Here is a 21,341-nt window from a genome sequence, read left to right as displayed (position 1 = left end):
GTTATAAATGCACGACTAAAAAGCAGAGGAACGGGGAAACTTCTCTCTGTCAAAGTTTGACAACTCGAGCCAAGCCGCGTGACTATTCGCACCTCCCTCCCAAAAATTCCCGGGAGACTCTATCGAGGTCAGAGGTTATGTATCGATCAACTCAGATAATCTTATCTAATGTCATTCTTTGTTTAAATCTATATAAAACTAGCTAGAAATGTGGTTGATTGCTGTTATGAAATTTAGTAGCATTTTGAATAATAGAAATCATATTTTGTCTTCCCGCTCTTGAAATACCCGTCATTCTTTTGGGGAGGGTTTCCAAAATGGCGCCTTTGGGTTTGGGATTTAAATCGCTCTCCAGGTTTTACGCCGATTTTGCAGCCTAGTCGACGCCAGAATCCTCGCGGAGAGATTCACGCAAACGCAGAGAGGTTAGTGACCTGATATCAGCTTTTGAAAGATGATAATGGCATGAGAATGGAATTATCATTCATGAAAGTGCGGTCGGCTGGGGAGGGGGGCAGATTTAAAGGTCTTGTTACGTTTGGAGCGGAGGTCACTTCCAAAATCCTTCTATCTCAAATGAAATGACCTGGATTTGGTACCATGTTAGGGGCGCGGTGATACGTGACATTTAGGGTGAAACAGCATGATTTAAGCTTAGCTCGAAAGGTACACGTCGAAGAAGCCGAAAGTATATACAGTTAGGTGGGCACTACAAATTTTCTCGCGATTTTGCTGGAGAGAAGAAAGGATTTATGAAATGTAACGATCCATAAGCCCACCTCGTGTTGCATGTCCCTTTTTGTGTAGCAGAACTTGATATAGAATACGAGTGATCACTGTTTCTGTTTACATCCAGGGTATGCAAATTATGACTGGTAGGCAAAATGATGTTAGTAGATTCGATTAAATTTAAAAGTTACTGCTAGACCATATCAACAATTCATCAAATAGGGACAGACTGATTCAAACTAATTCCTGCATGTGCTGTCAACAAAGATGTTCCTGTCAATAGCCATGGCAATACAGGGTTTCCAATACAGTATTCACTGTGCACTTGTATCAGAATACTTCTCGACAGTCACTCGCGAACTGTGCAACAGGAAAAATCACAGAAAACAGTCACGTTGTGGTTGCCAGAAGCAGCAAGGAGGTTAAAAGGAACCTACTGGGTAGCAGGTGGCAGTTCTGCACTTGTCATCTCTCATAGACAAATGATGGATCAATACACATGTGGAGCTCTAGTGCAAGGTAGATCTGGAGTGACATTTTATGGTACTCTTCTACATGCAGGGCTGTCCCCAGAAATTAACAGGAGGGTCTGCATCCCTTTTTACGTAATTCGTAGCTAGCTACTTTGATCCATTGTTGACTCATATCCAGCCCACTTGAATTCAATGTTAAGCAGTATCTGGGAATTATTCGTGAAGCGAAATTCCCAAATTTTCCCTTTAGACTTATGAATAATTCAAGCCTACTGATAATGATATGTTTATCTGCCCAGTGACGAAAGTTTCTCAGCATAAAAACTTGTAAACGTATGTGTACTAGTATGTAATTTTTAAGTAATTTGTTTATCAGGGCTCGAAATATTGTGTGCATTTGTACTTTTGTGCACCCAAAATTGGGGCTGTGTACCTATTTTTTAACCATAGGTGCACATAGATATTCAGTAGGGTTATACACGTAAAGGTACTATTGCATGCAAGTTGTACATTTATGTGTCAGGAAGAATTATAAAACCTTTGCTATTCTAGTAGTAGGCATTCATCAGTCTTGCAAGACTGCTATTCTAGTAGCCTGGGTGCCATCCTATTTCTACCGGGGCTCCTACACTCGCTACCCTAGAAAAAGTATTTTTTTTTAGGGTAGTGAGTGTAGGAACCCTGGTAGAAATAGGATGGCACCCAGGATACTATTCTAGTACATGTATTACTTGTTTGAAAGTTAGCTATAGAATTTCAGACTCAAGCTCTGAAGAGAGGCAGTCAGGTTTGTAATAAGGTTTAATGGAATTCTATGGTTTAGTACTTATACTGTACCCCCAAATTTTTTCTGTACAACTGAATTTTTAGGTTAGGTGCACCAATGTACCTACATTGTATTCCCCAAAATGCATTTTAATTCCAGGTCTACAGTACTATCATAACATGTACAATGCACAAGTAGTACGAGTAGACTCTGATCCAGAATTTTACATAAGCATTGTGCTGGCTTGCATTGTGGAGTACAACAGAGCTCTGAAGAGAAATTTACATTTCAATTTGCGTTTACGTCAGCCGCCCAGTTTTGAGTGTAGTAGCCTCTCCCACTGAGGCAATTAACGACATATACCTGAGTGTGCTTCATGCAGGTCGAAGAATTCACATGTTAATGTACGTACTATTGAAGGTCTTGTCATCAAAGCCTCCAATCCAGACAATATCATCTAATAATGTGTCTCTTGGCAAACAATATCTATGTCCTTGATGAAGGTTAGACATCCAGGTAGTAAGATACGCCAAAAATAGTTACTCAAACAACTGGATAAAATTTTGAAACAGTCAGACGTTTCAGACAGCATCCGCTGTCTTTCGTCAGTGACTGTTAAAAGAACACTGACTACTCGTTCTTCGAACAGTCTTTATTCAATCCATGGGTAGATACCGTTAGATCAGTGACAGTGGATTATATCTATGTTCTGCTAAGGCTAAAGATTAGATTGCTGTAAATTTCATAAATTTGCAGTAATTCAATTTCACGGTAAGGATTAGCCTGGAATCCAGACCTATTATAGCTCACGAGTCTCTCTCCGCAAATATTTGTGGAGAGAGACTCGGGAGCTATAATAGGTCTGGATTCCAGGCTAGGTAAGGATGCGCAGTGGTTTTGAGTTTGCGATTATAGTGCTATACTATAGTATAGTCGCATACTGCTATAGAAATGGAAACACTAGTGCCTTTACGGACAGCCAGTCAGAAACCACATGCTAGTGACTTGGCAAGGGTGCCACGTACAGACAAACTGAACAGTTGTTTTTGGCAACTGTCACTGATCTAACCATATGCACCTGAGGGTTGAATAGAAACTTTGACTTGGCTTGAAATTCTTATCAAATAGATTTGTTCAATTGTTCATTGTTAGTATTCGCGCATCAACAGGTGCCTTTGACACATCATGGTTAAATACTGTACAATGTATAGTACGTACAATGTACAATCATCAATGTGCGCATCAACAGGTGCCTTTGACACATCATGGTTAAATACTGTACAGTGTATAGTACGTACAATGTACAATACATGTAGCACTTAGACAAGGGTGTAGGCAGGCTGAAGACAGACGAAAAGTTTTTGCACTGGTTTTGAGTAAAAACCACAGCAAACTTGAAATTAAATTCATTTACATACATGGGCCTCTCCCTGCTGCCTGACCCTGTGACCAATACAAATTTAGTGCCAAAAGGCCATCAGCAGGAAGAAGGTCCTTCTTGAATACAGAAGATTTTGTGATCATGAAAGGCACAACTTCTTCCTCCAAACTGTCAACCAACTGTACTAGTGTTCTAAATTAGATACCTTGTTTATTTTGGTTTGTGTTTTTAATTGCAAAGCAGTACCATGTCATAGAGTGAGCCATTCTGGCTTAATAGTTTTTTGACTGTTTACATTCTTTTAAGAAAAAATGTTTTTTTTTAGCTATCCACATAAAAGCTAACATACATGTATATCATGATTGATGATTATGTAATTACAGTAAGATCATTATCTTGAGTACATTTTACCAAATCAACTTGTATGGTTAATTTGATTTTGAACATTAATACTGTATATTTATTTCAATTTGAACGACGACAAATGTATGGCTTCCTATTTATGACCAATTTTACTTTATAAATGGCTCTTTTCTATCTGCACGCATGTGTACTCAACCTGTAGAAAAGGAAGAAGCCTGATTAACCACAGTATCTAGGAGGAGACAAGATAAATATATCATGCTCTGCTTGGCTGCTTATCGTGTTGCTATAATCTCCTATGAATCACATTAATACATCAATGTCTAACCCACAGCGTATTAGGCCTGGGAACATCAATGCTGTGTTTCTAATTACAGTCCTGAAAAAGATGAGCGTCTGTAGGAATTCTCTCTTTTTTATCTGACCGATCATTTTTTTGTTGCGATTTTGGCTGAGTGAAGTGATCTAACAAATACATGCAGTCTAACAATGTAAAACTAACATCATCAGGACACTGCTATTTTCAACATCATGTTTCAATTATACAGATACACAATGTACAAGCTCAACTGTTGTTACAGAGTGTGAAATGCAGGCAGGAGTCTGTAAGAAAATTTTCAAGACTAATGGAATTCTGTTCTAGATGCCATCACTCGATCAGATGTTAGATTATATCTATTGCCATCAGTCAACCCACAAAAAAGGCTAGGGGTGTGATTTTGCTAGGGTTGGCAACCTGAAACACAACACTTATATTCCTATGCCTTATGAATAATTCAGGTTTAAACATGATGAAGCCAGTGTTGCAGGCAATAGAATGTGTTTTTTTGTTTAATGAAAATCTCACTTTAAATTCAGGGCCTGAGATAAAAAAAGCTATTGTTTTACGTCATTTTTGTTACCTGTTTGATTACAAATGATAAAAAGGTAAAGATATTTGTCAAAGGAGAGGCCTGAATGTTATTTCTAGTCATATCAAAATCGTAAAAACCAAACCTTGAAATATGTTACTGTGTACAAAAGTGTAGGGAAAAAAATCGAATTTCATATAGAAATGTAAAACTAAAAGAACATAACTCTCTGTTTCAAAGTTCAATGTTTTGACTAATGAGCACCGCAAACAAATACAGTTAACAGTTATTATTTGTTTTTCTATCATATGATATGTGTCAGCCCATTTTTCTATGATGAACATTTTTTCCATAACTTTCAAGTACAAATACACAAAGCTTTCTTCAAAATGCTTCTGATGTAATACACGTACTTGTAATTGAATTACATTTCGTTCAATGCACTTACATGTAACATACATGTACTTTGTTGTTACATTGTGTAAAAGAATGCCAGATCTCCTGACCAATTTGGCCTTCTTTTTAACATGTCTCGTTCTGAGATACAAATAGAAATTTTAGGATTGCCCGTGAACATCGCCCAGCGTATGTGCGCGAATCACTGCGGGAGGTTACCTACAGGATAGTTTGATTATGTGTACATCATGCCTAACCCTTATCACAGATTGAGACAAGGTGACCCCTGTTTATGCAGTGGATTAAGGATCAGTTAGCCTCTCTAAGATGAGCCCCATTTTGTCATTATTTCAGGGCGAGTAACGTAACGTAGATGCGGGAAGCTAGGACAACAACATGAAAGTGTTCACGTATGACGTGTCAGCGTTTGAGGAGGGGGCGAAAGTAGGCATGAACGGGGACACCAAGCCTGCGGAGGGCGTGTTGGTGTTCACAACGTGGGTCGACAAGGGACTGCTACAGAAGAACCTCTCCCTGCCTCATGCAGAGGTGGACCTTACACACCTTCCTAGCAGGGAAAAGGACCTCAAGAAATACATCAGGTAGGTTGGGAGATAGTGTTCAGAATTTATCTAGAGATTTTATCCTAAACAAAAAAGTAACCTTCATTGATGTTTTGATATCAATGAATGTTACTTTTTTGTAGGACCTCAAGAAGTGTATCAGGTACATTTGTAGGTTAGACTTGGAGAGATACAATGTAACATTTGGAATTTAAACATTTGGATTTTATCATAAACAAAAAGTTACATTTATTCAAGACCTAAAGAAGTATATAGGGTAGCTTGGGAGATAACATTTAGGAATTTATACAGATTTTATCATAAACAAAAATAACATTTATTTCAGACCTAAAGAGATATATGAGGTAGCTTGGGCAAATTTTATCATATACCAAAAATCAACATTCATTGTGGACTAGAAGAATCATCAGGTAAGTTGGAAGATAATGTTCAGAAGTTATTTAGAGATTTTATCTCAAACAAAAAATTAACTGAAGAAATATATCAGCTAGGTTTGGAGATGACGTTCAGGATTTATTTACAGATTTTATCAAAAACAAAAAGTAACAAGTTCTTATTGAGAAAGTACTTGTCATATAATGGTAGTCAGCATACATTATACTGTTCAGACAGGTATAATATAGCCGAGGCTAGTGGCACTGCTACGTACAGAGATACAGGCACTTACATACAAACAATCATATTAGATTAAGCCAAAGAATTTGTTCCCGAAACCTTTCACACCTTGAATGGGGATATCTAACATCTAACTGACCTTTCACAAGAACAAGTCAATCTATTGTTAAGATTTACTAGCCTTCCTGAATTTATCATTAAGCATTCCTGGCCCCCTGTATTTGCAAGTGTTTGCCAGGATCCCCCTATGCTCACCCTTCTCTGTAGCAGGAACATAAAGCGGGTAAATGGCATAATTCATGAGACACAAAGGATCGTACAGCAGCTTCCTGTAAAGGCGATCAGTCAAAGCCAACATGTACACTACACACATGAGTGCTTTAGGCAATGTTTAAATCCCTGTATTTACACAGGAGCGTCCTGCATGAATTTTGTTGGTATTCCTCCCAAGCCCTGCCGGGAAGCCTTCTGCACCTTGATAAGTGCAGGTCATTATTGCAGGCCTGATTGTCTCTTTCCCTGTCATCTGGCATGTCAAGGGACTGACCAGTAGATATAGGGAATGGAAGGAGAAGAGATTGTGCATGCTTTTGGTTGTTTCATTGTTGCCGCTGCATACCTATTTTTGTGTGTGTGTGTCCAAGGAGGTTATAGGGACCTACGTGTATAACCGCCTTGGTGTGTCTGGATATTTGTAAATGGTTGTGTTCTTGTGTATTGGTATTTGGATCCACTGTCAGTAGAGTGGCAGGAAGTGAGGGGAAATATGGTGTCACCACAAAGATCAGATCTGCAAGAGTGACAGGATGTAGAGTTCTGAGGTGATAAAACTAGTCGTTTATCGGACATGACAGACTTTCCAGGTTAAGGGGTCAATAACAGAGGCTACTAATTATATATTCACACTCAGGGATGTATTGCTTTTTGTCTACTGTATATATTTTTTGCAGTAACACTTTTCAAATACTATTGCTTAAGTCATACGTTTGTGGATATTAGACATCCAGGTCAGGAAAAGTAAAATTGAATCTTTACTACTGGATTGATATATTTGCTAGTCATGTTCACCGCAGAGTGACAGGAAGCGACCATGACCTTCACCTACTCGTTTTTTTTCTTCGTTTCAAGGCATCCTCTTTAATTTTGAGGTCAAGCATGATGCTTTTTCAAGTAGCTAGTGGTAGTGCAATGCCGCTTTACTACTGCTCGCGTTTTTGGCCAAGCACACCGGGTCACCCCTACTCTTCTCGATAAGTGTGTTGGGTTCTTTTACGTGCCAAGGTTTGACGCTTGAGGCTAATGCCTGAAGCTCGCTCATACGCGCTCAACCTATGCTTGAGTAACTATTTTTGGTGCACGCTCAACCTACATTATTTTCTATTGCTCACGCTGCCAACCCAAAAGACACACTCAGGCATCTTGCAGCCCGGTGAGAGGGATTTGAATGCTGCACTCACACAACTGAAAAATCAACACTCGTTAGTCATCAATCAGGGGTGCTTAATGCATTCTCAACAACATTTCAGCCAGACTCATCAAGGAGAATGTTCTACAAATTGTTCAGTTGGGAGATTGAATATAGACGTGTATGCGCAAAATACTCTGTCAGGGGACTGTCAGTCTTTCAGAAGATCAAGGGAGAGAATTGCATTGGAAAAGGAAATGCCGGTTATTATTTCTGAAGAAAGGAAATTATATTCATAGAACATAGGGAAGAAGAGAAAGGACATAATATATGTACAGTACAAAAGGTCTATTATGGGACAAGCTTAACGGGATTTGGCCATTCGAATTTAAGCTGGTTCTCTGGCATTTAAGGTGAAAATTTAACAAGCAGAATAAGATAATGAAAATATAGGACAGGAAGGAAAACTTAAATCTGACTTTATGTATGGAACTTTTTGAATTCCGTAAAATTCATATGTATTTGATAAAACTTGTATGAATACTGATGCACCCCGGGCGTTACTGTTTTAAATGTACGCATGGCGGCAAGCATTTTCCACATGAGGACATTTCCCCACATTCATGCTCGATCTGCCCCTCATTTTCCTGCCATTTCCTGCCATAAGCTTTGATTTCACGCCATTAAAGTTGTAATAGTTCTAGCAGCGTTACATTCACAGCAGCTCACAATTCAATTTCCTGCGCTAAAGCCAATTGGCCATGGCCTTTCAGCAGGGTCATAACGGAAATGGTGCAGAAAATTACTGCTAACTTTACCATCATTCTCCTCATTGTTATTCTGGCTGACATATGCCATGGGTAGATGTGTAAATTCTATACACAATTGCGCATCCTTCCAGATAGATAAAGAAGAACTTTATTGCACGACAATTGTACAATGTATGTTAACAACTATTGAAACAATACAAAAATAGAGGTATAGAATAAAACTTGCCCTCCTAATTACTAATACAACTAGAGTTCCACGAACACATTATCTTCGCCAAATAATCAAGGCTTATTGTGGAGAGTGATTAATATTTACATGCTTATCACCCCCTGCAAACTTGATCATACACCATACCGTTTGAAAGTTATGATGGGGGGGGATGAGTCCAGTCTAGATAGGGATAAAACTCATTTGGTGGTACAGGACTAGTATATGTGTATAGTGTGCTGATATATGTTATAACTGGTCATCAAAAAAATTGAAAGTTATAATTAGATGGTACAGTCAATATATATGAATAGAATAAATCTTTATTCCATATCATACACATTTTGCAAGACTTAGTACATGTTACTTTTCCATACGGTGCTAGGTAATACCTAGCAGTGTACTCTCTGAGCAGAGGAGTTGGTCCGGCTGGTTATTCACATGTTTTTAGGTGTTTTGTAAGGCTTTCTATTTTGTTCCCTTTCAGTTATGTCTCCAACCGTGTGTTTGACAAAAATGCAGAAACTGAACACTTTAAAAAAAAACAGACCCACACATCTGTTTGAATTGTAGTGAGACTGCCCCATTTGTTTATTTATGTACACCATCTGTTTATTTACACTTCTAGGCAAGGCCTTCTGCTGGCCTGTTTCGGGAACACTGTCACACGCCCCATTATGGAATGTAATGGATGTACAATTATCCTTACTAATTATGCAGATTAGCTCCTGTTTTCTATGATTAGACATCGATTGTGTAAAGCACCATCTGAGCTCTCTACATACAAAACTTCATGACAATCTCTTCACCCCTTCTCAAGTAATACGTGTCTGAATGTCAAAACAAAAACACCGACTGCAGTTCTAAACAAGCCGCTAGGGGGCCCAAACTTACAGAACTTACTTCTTGTGGCATGAACTATCTACCACACAAATATCATGACCATAGCACTTTCAAAAAATATGCCACTCAATTTTGAAGCTCCGCTGCAGTACCTTAGGTACTCGCTAGAAGGCCCATTATCGAACTTGACCTTCCTTTCCGTAAACCCTACCCATCCACTAAATATCATACAGATCCATCAACAGCTTGTTGAGTTATGTTGTCCACAAGAATTACACATCCACACAAAGCCCGCTGCAGTACCGACGGAAAATGCCAGGAGAACCATTTTTTAACTTGATCTCTGTTTTCACAACATCTACACACCTGCAAAAAATCATGAAGATCCATCAACGTTTCCGTCACTTTTTTCGCCTACATACAAACGCACAAAAATTAAAAGTCCACTGCACTACTGTTGAAAAACGCAAGGTAAACCATTTTTGAACTTGACCTTCCTTTGCACAACCACTACACACCTACCAAAAATCATAAAGATTCATCAAAGGTTTCTTGAGTTATGCTCTTGACATACATACAGACCCACCAAACAGCTGGCTCAACCGAAAACATAATCTACCCCGAGTACTATAGTACTCGGTGAAGATAATAAAGGTGACATACACACATGGTGCACTCTTCACAAAAGTGCAGTATTTCGGGGGGGGGGGAGAGATCTGATAATTTAAGAAGTAGAATAGCTGCTGATCATCAAGAGTTTGATATAATTGTCTTTTTTTAATGTCAAATCACAACATTTAAGCCATTTCCTGGCAACTGTGAAAAGAAATATGATATACTGTAAGTCATAGAAAAAAGAAAAATTTACAAATGTATGAAAATGTAAAGCTGCTTCTCCAGTATTGTGTATGAAATTCAAAGATTCATATAAAATGTAATGCATTTATATAGCCATCATTGTGTGAACTGTGTGTGTGATTGATTGATTTGCTGTGAACAAAATACAGAATCACCGGGGAGCCGTCTAATGGAAAATAAAAGCAACAGATATGTCTGGGACCCCGCAGAGACAGGAAATTGTGATACCCTCACATCCTGATAAGCACTGTAGTGTAGATTCATTGAAGTTCAAGGGGACTTAGGTTTGCGGTATGAAGAGATGCGTTTACTGTGTTGAAAGCTCACAGCAGATGCATAGATTGTATTACCAGCAGAACATTTGAGTCGTGTGTTGATTTCACAGTGGAGGAGTCACCACGAAACTGTGAACATCAACAACTGTGATATCAGCATCTCTGAAGGAAATGGTGCAATAGGATACTTGGAGAATTAGGAAGTCTGGTTAGGCACTCATCCAATGTTGCAAACATAGAAACACAACAAAAAGAGAAACCATTAGTAACATTCAATTGTTAATGATAGAAGGGACGAAATGGCGTTCATGTGAAGCAGATGCATTGGAAGATTATCATCCTTTTTTAAGACGGGTGATTGATACATGTAGAGTTTTTTTATTTCTTGTAGTCTTGGTGTTAGCAGGGATTTTGATATTCATGTCAGATTCATATTTATTTTGGACCTATCATTTTTTGTAACTTCAATTTTTAAAGAAATACTGTTCATTCTATTGCTACTACAGTAATACAAATATAAATTGCTCTATTGGGAGGGAACAGAGGAAGACGAAGAGATTTGATATTTGTACTCCCAATTAACGTTGTAACAGTACTTATACAAATTTAGTGCCAAAAGGCTCCTCAACAGTTAGAACTTAAACTAAGTCATACACATTTGTTTATAACATTGAGATATTTTTTTAAATATACTTAAAGGAAGACAAAAGTCTTCAGAAGCACGTTGGGAAGAATTTGAAAGGTCCTTTCTTGACCATCTTTGTGTCTTTCCAGGTCGTTGTCATGGCAATGGGATCTGACCAATGGGGTGAGACCAGGCCTGTGGAGCCAGGTGGTTGCTAGGATCCAGGGCCGCGCCCACCAACGGGAGGAGTATGAGCAGTGCAAGAAGTCCCTCTTTGGAGAGCGGGGTAAGATAGAGTAATCTTCTTTCAGGCCACGCCTTTATTTGAAATACATTTGTACATGTATTTACCTCCATGAAAACGGAGGTGTTGATCAGTTGTTATATGTTAACTTTGTTTGTTGCCTATGTGTGTACCTAAATGTTTTGTACCGTCGCCAATAATTTTCTATTATACATGTTCTAGCTCATTTTGTTTGGTGCAATGTAGGTATGTTTTTTGCTTGAATCAAATTCACAAGCTCAATATATGCAAAATTGTAGATGCATGAGCATGTGTATACGGTATCCTATAGAATTTGTAGTAAATGTAGGAGAGTTCTGAATCTATATCCAGAGATCTTCTTGCTAGTACGTCCCATACTCTAACATTTGGCTGTCTAAATTGACCATCAAACTGTTCAGAGTTAGGTCCATTGGACATTTAAATTGACCATCAAACTTTGATCTAAGAAGCTTTTACAGATAACTGAATTCTTAAACTGACCATCAAAGGAGCCCTATGGCGTGTTTGAATCGACCATCAGAACGTGATCAAATAAAGTCCTCTGGCACTACCCTTTAATGGACCATCAAAATGCAATTGTAGAAGATCTACTATACTCAGCCTGGATGTTCAGATGGACCATCAAAGTGTCATTAGGAACTCCTTTGTTTAGACAGGCCTGTCTGGTTGCTGTTGAAGTGTACAGGTCGAGAGGTGAAGCCCAGACCACGTCCCAAGTCCACGTACTTGCAATTAGCAATTAGCCTTCAGGCACAAACTTGCAAGTAAACTGTTGATATTCTCTGCAACATGTGCCTCCAATACATCATAATGCTGTACAATACAATGTATAATACTGTAAATGCATTTACGTTTGTGTGGTTTGATTTTGCAGTAGGGAGAGAATGGAGTGTTTGCAGTGGAATTAAGTTCGCATTTGAGACAATAGCAGATAGACAAGGGGTAGGAGGGTAAAAAAAATTGCAGTGGTTTTAAGGTTAAGTTAAAGTGAAGAACTTACCGTGAAAACCGCAAACATAAAACCATCGCAAACATTTCTACATTTATAGTATAATAATTGCTATTAGTAACAACAAAAACATTGAGCTAGGGGTAACTAGGGATCATGGAACTTCAATATATCTTCTTTCCCTTCAGTTTCTAAAAGACATTATCATAAGTGCACAGCATTACATTTTGCTAATTGGATATTAACTTGGATTACCTTATAATACACCAAGCCTCTACAAATCCAACCATGTTAGTGTGATAATCTGCAGGCTTTGGTGAAACTCCCGAAGGTTTTGGCTGTCATCTGGCTATTTAAGCCTAAGCAGATGTACTTGTAGGGTCCAGCTCAGTATTTTGTGCACGTTTTTGAGGCTTATGATATACAGTCAAATTTATACAAGTGACCTCCTCTATAGAAGGATCACCTGGCTAATATGATCACTTTTTAGTGGTCCCTTAGATAATTTTTCCCATTGACACAAGAATAAAGAATCCTGTCTATAGTGACCACCTGTCCACATAGACAAGATTTTATTTTAAACTGTACAAAAAGTTCAGTGGTCAGAGTTTTTATGACTTTCTCTTCCCAATTGGAATCCACATCAAAAACACATAAAACACTGAGCCAAACCCAACATCTGCTTGGAAATTAGTTTGCAAAGGAACATGCAGAAATAGGATTATCAATGACATTTCTATTCCAGAAAGAAATGATAAAGATTCTGTACCTGCCATTTTCTACAAAACCAGTTTGCCCATCAGATTACTCATAGTAATTAGTCTGTGATTGGTGATTGAAAAGGAGGGAGGAATCCATTCTAACAAGATTTAAGGCCACTTAGGTCTGCTACAGGAAGATGTAAGTAATATATTATGTTGCTCTTTTACAGCTCTGTAAACTCCTTTATTTTCGCGAGGACATAAATTTAAAAAAAGAAAGAAGTAATGTACTTTATGTGTGAATATAGATTAGAATATCTAATCATCTGCTACAAATACTCCAGTGCCAGTATAAGGCATTGGGAATTTAAAGGTTATGATAGTTATAATTTGATTCTTTCCATAAATAAAGAAAATATAATTCTTTAAATTTTATTTATTTTCTCAGGGACTTAATGTCGCAATAGAAGGGGTTTCATGGCGTGTGCGGTTAAGAATAATTCTGTGGTACAGTAGTAATACATTGGAAATGCATTATTCTCATTGTCATGGATCAATGATGGAGAGGTCACCACAAAAATATGAAAATAAAACCACAGGGAATATTACAAAATCTACAATACTTTACACATGACATGAATTTGTACCTCTTGTGACATGACATTTTCTGACCTAACATGTATGCACATCAACCACCCCAGTTTGCTGACCTGAACTGACAGTTTCCCTAGGCTACACTCGATCATTGCAAATGTCTGACAAGCTCAACACTTTGAGTCCCCCATAGGACGTACTCTACATTAGCATGTCAGAGTTGCATGGAAACACGGTCTTCAACCGCTGCAGACTTTCACTGCTCATTGATCTCAATACGACAGCATTCGCGCTGTTGGACTGTAACTGTAAGCAGCAACACCAAGCTGCAGTGCAAAACAGAACCAGTCAGTAGCAGGACTCAATGATGTGCCCTTTGGAAAGTCCCTGTACATGTATTTTCTTATTAACCTGAAAATGAGGACCTAGCTTTGATCAGAGACGTCCTCTCGGATGGGACAAAAAGCTGGCGGTCTCTTGAGAACCACCACACCTTGAGCATATTTAAGATCCCCCAAACTTATCGAAAAGACTAGGGGTCCATCCTGGTGTGAATGGATCAGGCTAGTCTTTAACAGCTTGTATATACAGTACAAACTGCTGTATTATGCCTCAAGGCAGTTTGCCAGTAATAGGGAACAAAAAGAAAACAACAGATGAGTCATATGCTTTTTGTTCAACCTTCAGGCGAGATGAGTCCGCCCCTCCCCATGGTGGCAGACAGAACGGTGCAGTTCCCGTCCTACTTCCTGTCCCAGGGCGGCCTGTGTGTGGTGAGGAGGGTGGTGACTGTCCTGTCATACCTGCACCCGGACATCACCTGGTGTCCCGTACTCATACCTGTCACCTGTGTCATGCTGCACTACCTGCAGGAGGAGGTCAAGGTGTACCAGGTGAGCAGGTGTTTCTGTGTTAGGTGATCACCTGCCATAAAGCAATGAGCAGTCGCACACATGCCTGTCCTTGGTGCTGAATGCCATCCACACACAGTCAAGCATACTTGTGTCATGCAGCACTACTTACAGGAGGAGGCCAAGGTGTACCAGGTAAGCAGGTGTAGCGTATAACTGTGTTAGGTGATCATGTGTCACCTGCCTTAAAGCAATACACACTCACACACATACCTGTCCTTGGTGCTGAATACCATCCACACACAGTTAAGCACACTTGTGTGATGCTGCACTACTTACAGGAGAAAGTCAAGGTGTACCATTTGAGCAGGTGTAGCTTGTATCTGTGTTAGGTGATCATGTGTTGCCTTCCCCAAAGCAATGCACACTCACACATGCCTGTCCTTGGTGCTGAATGCCATCCACACACAGTTAAGCACACTTGTGTGATGCTGCACTACTTACAGGAGGAAGTCAAGGTGTACCATGTGAGCAGGTTAAGCTTGTATCTGTGTTAGGTGATCATGTGTTGCCTGCCCTAAAGCAATGCACACTCACACACATACCTGTCCTTGGTGCTGAATGCCATCCACACATGTAAGCACATTTATGTGATGCTGCACAACCTGCAGTACGAGGTAAATGTGTACCAGGTAGGCAGGTGTGCTAGGTTGTTTTTTTTAAATCTGTGTTAGTCCACATGTTACATGTATCTATCCTACACAAACATAACTGTCATTGGTGCTAAAAGCCATCCACAGACAGGTTAGCCATCTTTGTGATTCTGCACTATGTGTGTGCCAAATGTCCCTGGTGCTAAACACTATCCACACAGGTAAACACACCTGTCACTGGTGCTGAATACCATCCACATGCAGGCTAGCAGACCTGTCCCTGAGGCTGAACACCATCCACACACAAGCAAATTAACCTGTCCCTGATGCTGAACACTATACAAATGTAGGTTAGCAGACCTGTCCTTGGAGCTGAACACCATCCACACAAAAGTTGACACACCTGTCCCTGGTGCTGAACACCATCTACACACATGTAGACATCCAGAAACATATAGACATACCTGTCCTTTGTGCTGAATGCCATCTACCAGCTATTTAAGTCGGCTGTATGATTCTACATTTAGTAGGTATTTTCTGTACAATGAATCGTGTAAGTGTGTGTCACAGGCATTTCTTATGACACATCTGAAGTTTTCTTTTTTTTCTCTTGTTACAGGCTGTTACCAACATGTTGACTCACACTGGAAGGACAGAGAAAGGCATGTCAGAAAAAATTTCATAAATATTTATCATTGCTAATTTCTCTTTTCACTTAGAAAAAGTCTATTGGTTGTAACATGCAAAATGCATGTAAGCTATGAGAAGCAGAAACAGGTTTCAATGTGGTTGTGCTCTGTATTATGATTATAATGTATTAACCCATATGTGTCTCACATGCCATACTTTATGATGTAGTCAACATGAATGAGCTATACTCAGTACCAATGCAATACGAAAATCATTTAGGTACTGGTCCAAAATACCAGACACCAATGTATCAGTACTGTACCTGAATAGACTTACATTCTAGTATAGAGCTTTTTTATATATTTTGTTATCAAAAATGTGTTAATTGTTATTCCTACCAGCTACCAGAAATATAAAGATTTAGGACTAGAAAAATCTGAGAACATTGTTTGGGTGTTGAAATTAGTCCTATCTCTGACTTTGATTTGAGATCCTTTCGAAAGCATTGAATTCTCCACATACGATACCTGAAGTCTAGATGACCATACCTTTCCTTGGTGCTGAACTGTTTATTTGATCACCTGTGAAGACCATGGGTTAGTTGTCAAATTGTTCAGGTACAGGTGCAGGTCCATACCTGTACTTATGCCTTTATACCTGTACTTGTACCTGATGTTATGTTTTGGTATGCAGAACTACATCATCATGATCTCTGGCCAGTTACCTGGACCAAGAGTGATTCATCTTCGTCTTTTTTATTCCCAGGAGAAAGAAGAACGTACCTGATGGATACAAGGCTGTCCCATGAGGCCATGAACAGGGTCTTCTGTGACCTCGCCAAGAAATATGCTGTAGGTTTTTACTGTACATCTTACAATATTTGCGGTGGTTTCATTTTCACAGTTTTCCAGGTGACCACACTTCCACAAGATCTTGACACTGCATATATGTGTTTCCAATGTATTACTACTGCACTAAAGCACTGTAGCAACTGTAAAATCAAAACACTGCAAACATCTTCTTTGCTGTTCTAACTCAAAGTTAAGTTCCTGCAAAAATGAATGCATTTACAGTATGTTTCTGTAGATACATTACAATAAAAATGTTTTGGTTTGTTGTTTTATTGTTTTATTTGTAATATGCAACAATAGAACTTACATGCTGAACATACAAGTTACAAGTGTCATTATTGTGCTATTTTCAAACTTGTTGAGAGTTGTGGTGCTAATTTGATTTTCTATGTGGCATTTGTTGTGTTAAACACACAATTTCTACCCGCCCAGAAAGCAGCCTATGTATTTGTGAAGGATATCAGTGGCAGTGATGTGGACTCTGTGTTGTCAGAGTGGATCTGGTGGATATTTGGTGCTCTTCCATTTGAATATGTGGTAAGTTACACTTCTAGTAGTACTATTTTGTCCAAATATATCAAAATGTGTTAACAAGTAGGCAAATATACCAGTCCTTGGTGTTGAACACCATCCGCACGCATGTACATTTGCCTGTCCCTGGTGCTGAATATCATTCACACACAGGTGAACATGCCTATCCCTGGTGCTGAACACCTTCCACACGCACAAACATGCCTGTCCTTGGTGCTGAATGCCATCTGAATGTAGACATTCTCCATGTAGTCATCATTTGTGCACAATATATTCACCATACATTTGCTATGTATTTAAAATGTATTTAAAATGCATTTAGCATCATAGCTGTTCCCTATGCATTTAACTTGAGTTTGCCATGTATTTTTAGTACCTTGACTATAGATATGTTTACCCTGAAACTACAATACATTAAAGCTCAGTACTACTTTTTTGGCTATGCATATTGATTGAGTGCCCTTTGTTTGTCACAGGTCCATGTGATGGATTGCTACCTTGTGGAAGGAATGAAGGTTCTCTACAGAGTGGGCGTTACACTGCTGGCAAAGTGGCACAAACAAATAAATGGTATGTTTCTTTCAGTTTCTCTGTGGTGTAGAAAAGAGTAAATTCAGGGCTCAAAATACCATGTATATGGTGCAGGTTGTTTTGGAAAAAGTAATTTTGAGTCCTGGAATTGGTATTGATATCTTCACCTGATCCAATATGATAATGGATAAAAGATATGCTTATTTTTCTATAAGCAGTATAAATCATAGTCAAAATCAAACCAACTGTTACAGATGTTGTAAAGAGAAAACTAGATATTGCTCAGCCAATGAGCAGGCCGTTTTCTGTTTTCAATGTGCACTCAGATTTTTGCTCAGCCAATCACTGGTCAGTTTTCTGTTTCCTTGATTTTGCCTGGCCAATCAGTGAGCTTGACTTTGTATGTTTCCCAGGTGCTCCACCCTCTGATGTCAGGCAGTCTATACAGGACTTCTGCAGGAACATCAGCTCACATCTACCAGTCAAGGACATTCTCATGGTCAGGAGAAAGTGATGTTTCATTCTCTTTACTCCCACTTTTTTTTGTCATGGTTTGCCACATCGTTTTTTGCCTCCGTATACATAGATTTTGCAAAGGTAAGACTAGACTTGCAGAAGTGAAAAGAAGTAGAGTGGTAGAACTAGTCATTTATCAGAGATGACAGACATTCCAGGTCATAGGGTCAATGGAAAAGGCCACAAATTCACAGGGAGACATTGTTTTTGGTCTGTTGTGTTTTTGCTGTGATATAATTTCCATATGCAAGTCAAGTTTACTGTGGAGTGACAGGAAGTGATCAATGGACACAAAACCACACCTGCATGATTAAAAAAGAAATACAAGAAACATGTGAGATCTTCTAACTCTTGATGTGTATAGTTTCTTGCCAGTAATTTACAAATAAGACATTCAAATTTTATAGGATACATTGTGGTGAAGTTATGAAAGTCCAGATCCATATTCTGCATCATTTCTTTTTCATTTGACCATCCAATTCTTGTTTCCCGACAGAAAGCTTTCAAAATCAGGAACCTGTCCAGGAAGCTGTGCTCCACGTTGCAGCAGCGCCACCTGGAGACTCTACAAAGGAAGGGCGCCCCAGCCATCACCATAGACAGCCCCACCCACACGGCTACTCACGGGTCCATAGCCCTTTCTCCTGTAGAGTCCAGTATACTGAATCATGCCCAGGTTTGTGTTCACTGGTCCATAGTCCTTTCTCCTGTAGAGTCCAGCATACTGAATCATGCCCAGGTTTGTGTTCATGGGTCCATAGTCCTTTCTCCTGTAGAGTCCAGTATACTGAATCATGCCCAGGTTTGTGTTTCTCTGGTCTGGAAAAATAACCAAACATAACTTCAGTCTTGGATGAATGCATTCAAAGTCTGCCATATTCACATAAAGTGGTGTTCACATATATAAGGTTAATATCCCTTAAAAAGGTTCATAGAGTTGTGTCCAAATAAAAGAGGGATTATTTGTGACGGCTGTTACTCTGGTGCAACTTTGATCAAAGAGGATGAAAGAGACTAGGCAGCTATAATAGGTTTAGATACCAGGCTATATACCATATTCGCATAACGTTCTGGGTCCGTGCTTGCCTGACCAGTCTTACCCGTCTCCTGCTCCCCCTGTAGATCCACCAGCTGTGGTGCTGGCTGCCCCAGAGGTTCTCCCTGTACGAGCCTCGCATCATCTTCTCCAGCAGTGACGACGGCTACCACCTGCGGAACCTGTACCAGAAGTGTGCCGACAACCAGCCCATAGTGCTGGTCATCAAGACCAAGAATGACGAGGTCAGCACAATTACATTTATCACTTTGATTCACATGTGTTTGCATACTGTTGGATGGTAATACTCTTGTCAGACATTGCACATTTTTGTTTCTTTCTTTTCTCCATGTCCAAGATGGAAGATAAGACTGCACCAATCTTTCACCATACACCTTTAAAGGGTCCCATTGCATGCTGGGAGATGAAGGGCACTCTGGGTAACTCAGGGAGCAAGCAATGCATGCATACTGTGTTCAGTCTGGTCTTTGTTGTCATGGTAATTACCTTGTTTACCCCCTGAGCTACCCATAGTCCCCCGCTGCTCCCAGCATGCAATAGGATCTATGAAAACGTCTATAGTTTATTGATTGATTGATCAATCTCTAGTAAATACAGCAATGACAGGAAAACACTTTTTTGTTTTCTCTTCCGCCCACAGATATTTGGTGCTTTCATCACAGAAAGCCTTGACTACACAGCCAACAAGAACAAAAGCCGAGCTTACTTCGGTACGGGGGAGATGTTCCTGTTCTCCCTGACCCCGGTGCCTGAGAGGTTCCCCTGGGTGGGGGTTAGTGATGGCGGGGACCTCAGCCCCTCACAGAGCATGTTCATCTCCGCAGACCACACAAGTTTGGTCATCGGGGGAGGGTAGGTTAGGTCTTCTACTTTCAGCAGTCAGATGTACTGTAAATTCATTTATTTTTGTAAGGACTAAATTTTGTGATAAAAGAAGAAAGGAGGTTTTTGCTGTGTTTCATGATAGCAGTTGAAACAATTCTGTATTACAATGATAATATATTGGAAACACATTCTCCGTGTCATCAATTCATGGTAATAGCGGAAACCTGCAAAAATAAAACCACAGCAAACATTACAAGATTTACAGTATGCATAACCCAAAAACTTTTACCATTGCAGAGATGGGGATGGCATATTTCTGGACCAAGAGATGAACCGAGGTCACACTAAGAGATGCAAGACCTTCAACAATGCCCCCCTGTGTACAAGTGGGGACTTCCACTGTGTGTCTGTTGAGGTGTTAGGCTTGCAGCAAGAAGAGGACTAGGGGACATTCCATTGCAAATGTTCAGGGGGTGGGCAGGACAATAATTGTACAAGCCCATTTCAGTCCTCAGAAATGAAGGGGTGTGAAGCCTAGCATCAGTTTTCAAAAGTCTTATTTCATAATCTTAGTTATCACTATTCAGTACAACCTCGGTTCTTTTACCCTTCTCCAATGGCGAAACAATGGAGACTTTAAATACAAAGACCCGTTCATACCAGGATCCATAAATTGGGATACACCCAGGTCGCAAATCCTGGTATGCATGGTCTAAATCAAGCCTCGAGTTGGGGGTTGAATCTCGATCCGCAAGAGGTGGATTTCACGGATTTAGTTGTTGACACTGGATGTGTGACCAATCTGGCAATCAGAAGTCACCCTGAAATGATGTTCTTATTATCGTTTCTTAGCTCAGCCTCTTGTGATATGTTCACAGCTACTTATCCTGAATTAAGTCGCGCTCCTTTTCAAAGCGACCCACCCAACTAAATGACTCCATAGAATTGGCCCTTATAACTCCTGACAGCGAGAGGTTGTATAACACAGGCTGATATGTCAACCATGTCCAACAATCTTTTAATCTGTGAACTGCATGGCTTCCAAAACTGGCATCGAACATAATACAAGATTTCCCTATAACTGTCTTACCTGTTCACTAGTCTATCGTGAGCTAAACCTTGATTTTGAGAGAGCTTTGGCTGTGGCTGGGGTCAAATTAACACGCTCTAAGAAATTTTGCATCTGATTTAGTTTCGCTAACGAGAGACTCACCATACCACTGG

The 21,341-nt window shown here is 39.6% G+C and overlaps 1 protein-coding gene across 3 annotated transcripts; it reads left to right on the top strand.

Moving 5' to 3' along the window:
- The first annotated feature begins 23 nt into the window (after positions 1–23).
- Positions 24–21,325, top strand: LOC136422388 (GTPase-activating protein skywalker-like). 3 transcript variants are annotated; one of them, XM_066410131.1, is made up of 13 exons: positions 24–127; positions 5,314–5,561; positions 11,292–11,428; positions 14,360–14,565; positions 15,796–15,838; positions 16,572–16,657; positions 17,090–17,194; positions 17,665–17,758; positions 18,133–18,218; positions 18,732–18,911; positions 19,358–19,516; positions 19,933–20,144; positions 20,415–21,325. In XM_066410131.1, exons 2-13 carry the CDS (start codon positions 5,356–5,358, stop codon positions 20,560–20,562), a joined length of 1,662 nt encoding a protein of 553 aa, XP_066266228.1. In that variant the 5' UTR covers positions 24–127; positions 5,314–5,355; the 3' UTR covers positions 20,563–21,325. The 3 variants fall into 3 exon arrangements, with proteins under 3 accessions (XP_066266228.1, XP_066266227.1, XP_066266226.1); XM_066410130.1 differs by having other exon boundaries at positions 36–134; XM_066410129.1 differs by lacking the exon at positions 24–127 and adding an exon at positions 276–425.
- Positions 21,326–21,341: the final 16 nt, after the last annotated feature.

This window comes from Branchiostoma lanceolatum, chromosome 17 (genome assembly GCF_035083965.1).
Source record: "Branchiostoma lanceolatum isolate klBraLanc5 chromosome 17, klBraLanc5.hap2, whole genome shotgun sequence".
Classification (NCBI taxonomy): Eukaryota; Metazoa; Chordata; class Leptocardii; order Amphioxiformes; family Branchiostomatidae; genus Branchiostoma; species Branchiostoma lanceolatum.
The sequence above is the reverse complement of the archived record's forward strand: the minus strand, read 5'-3'. Positions and strand labels throughout refer to the sequence as shown.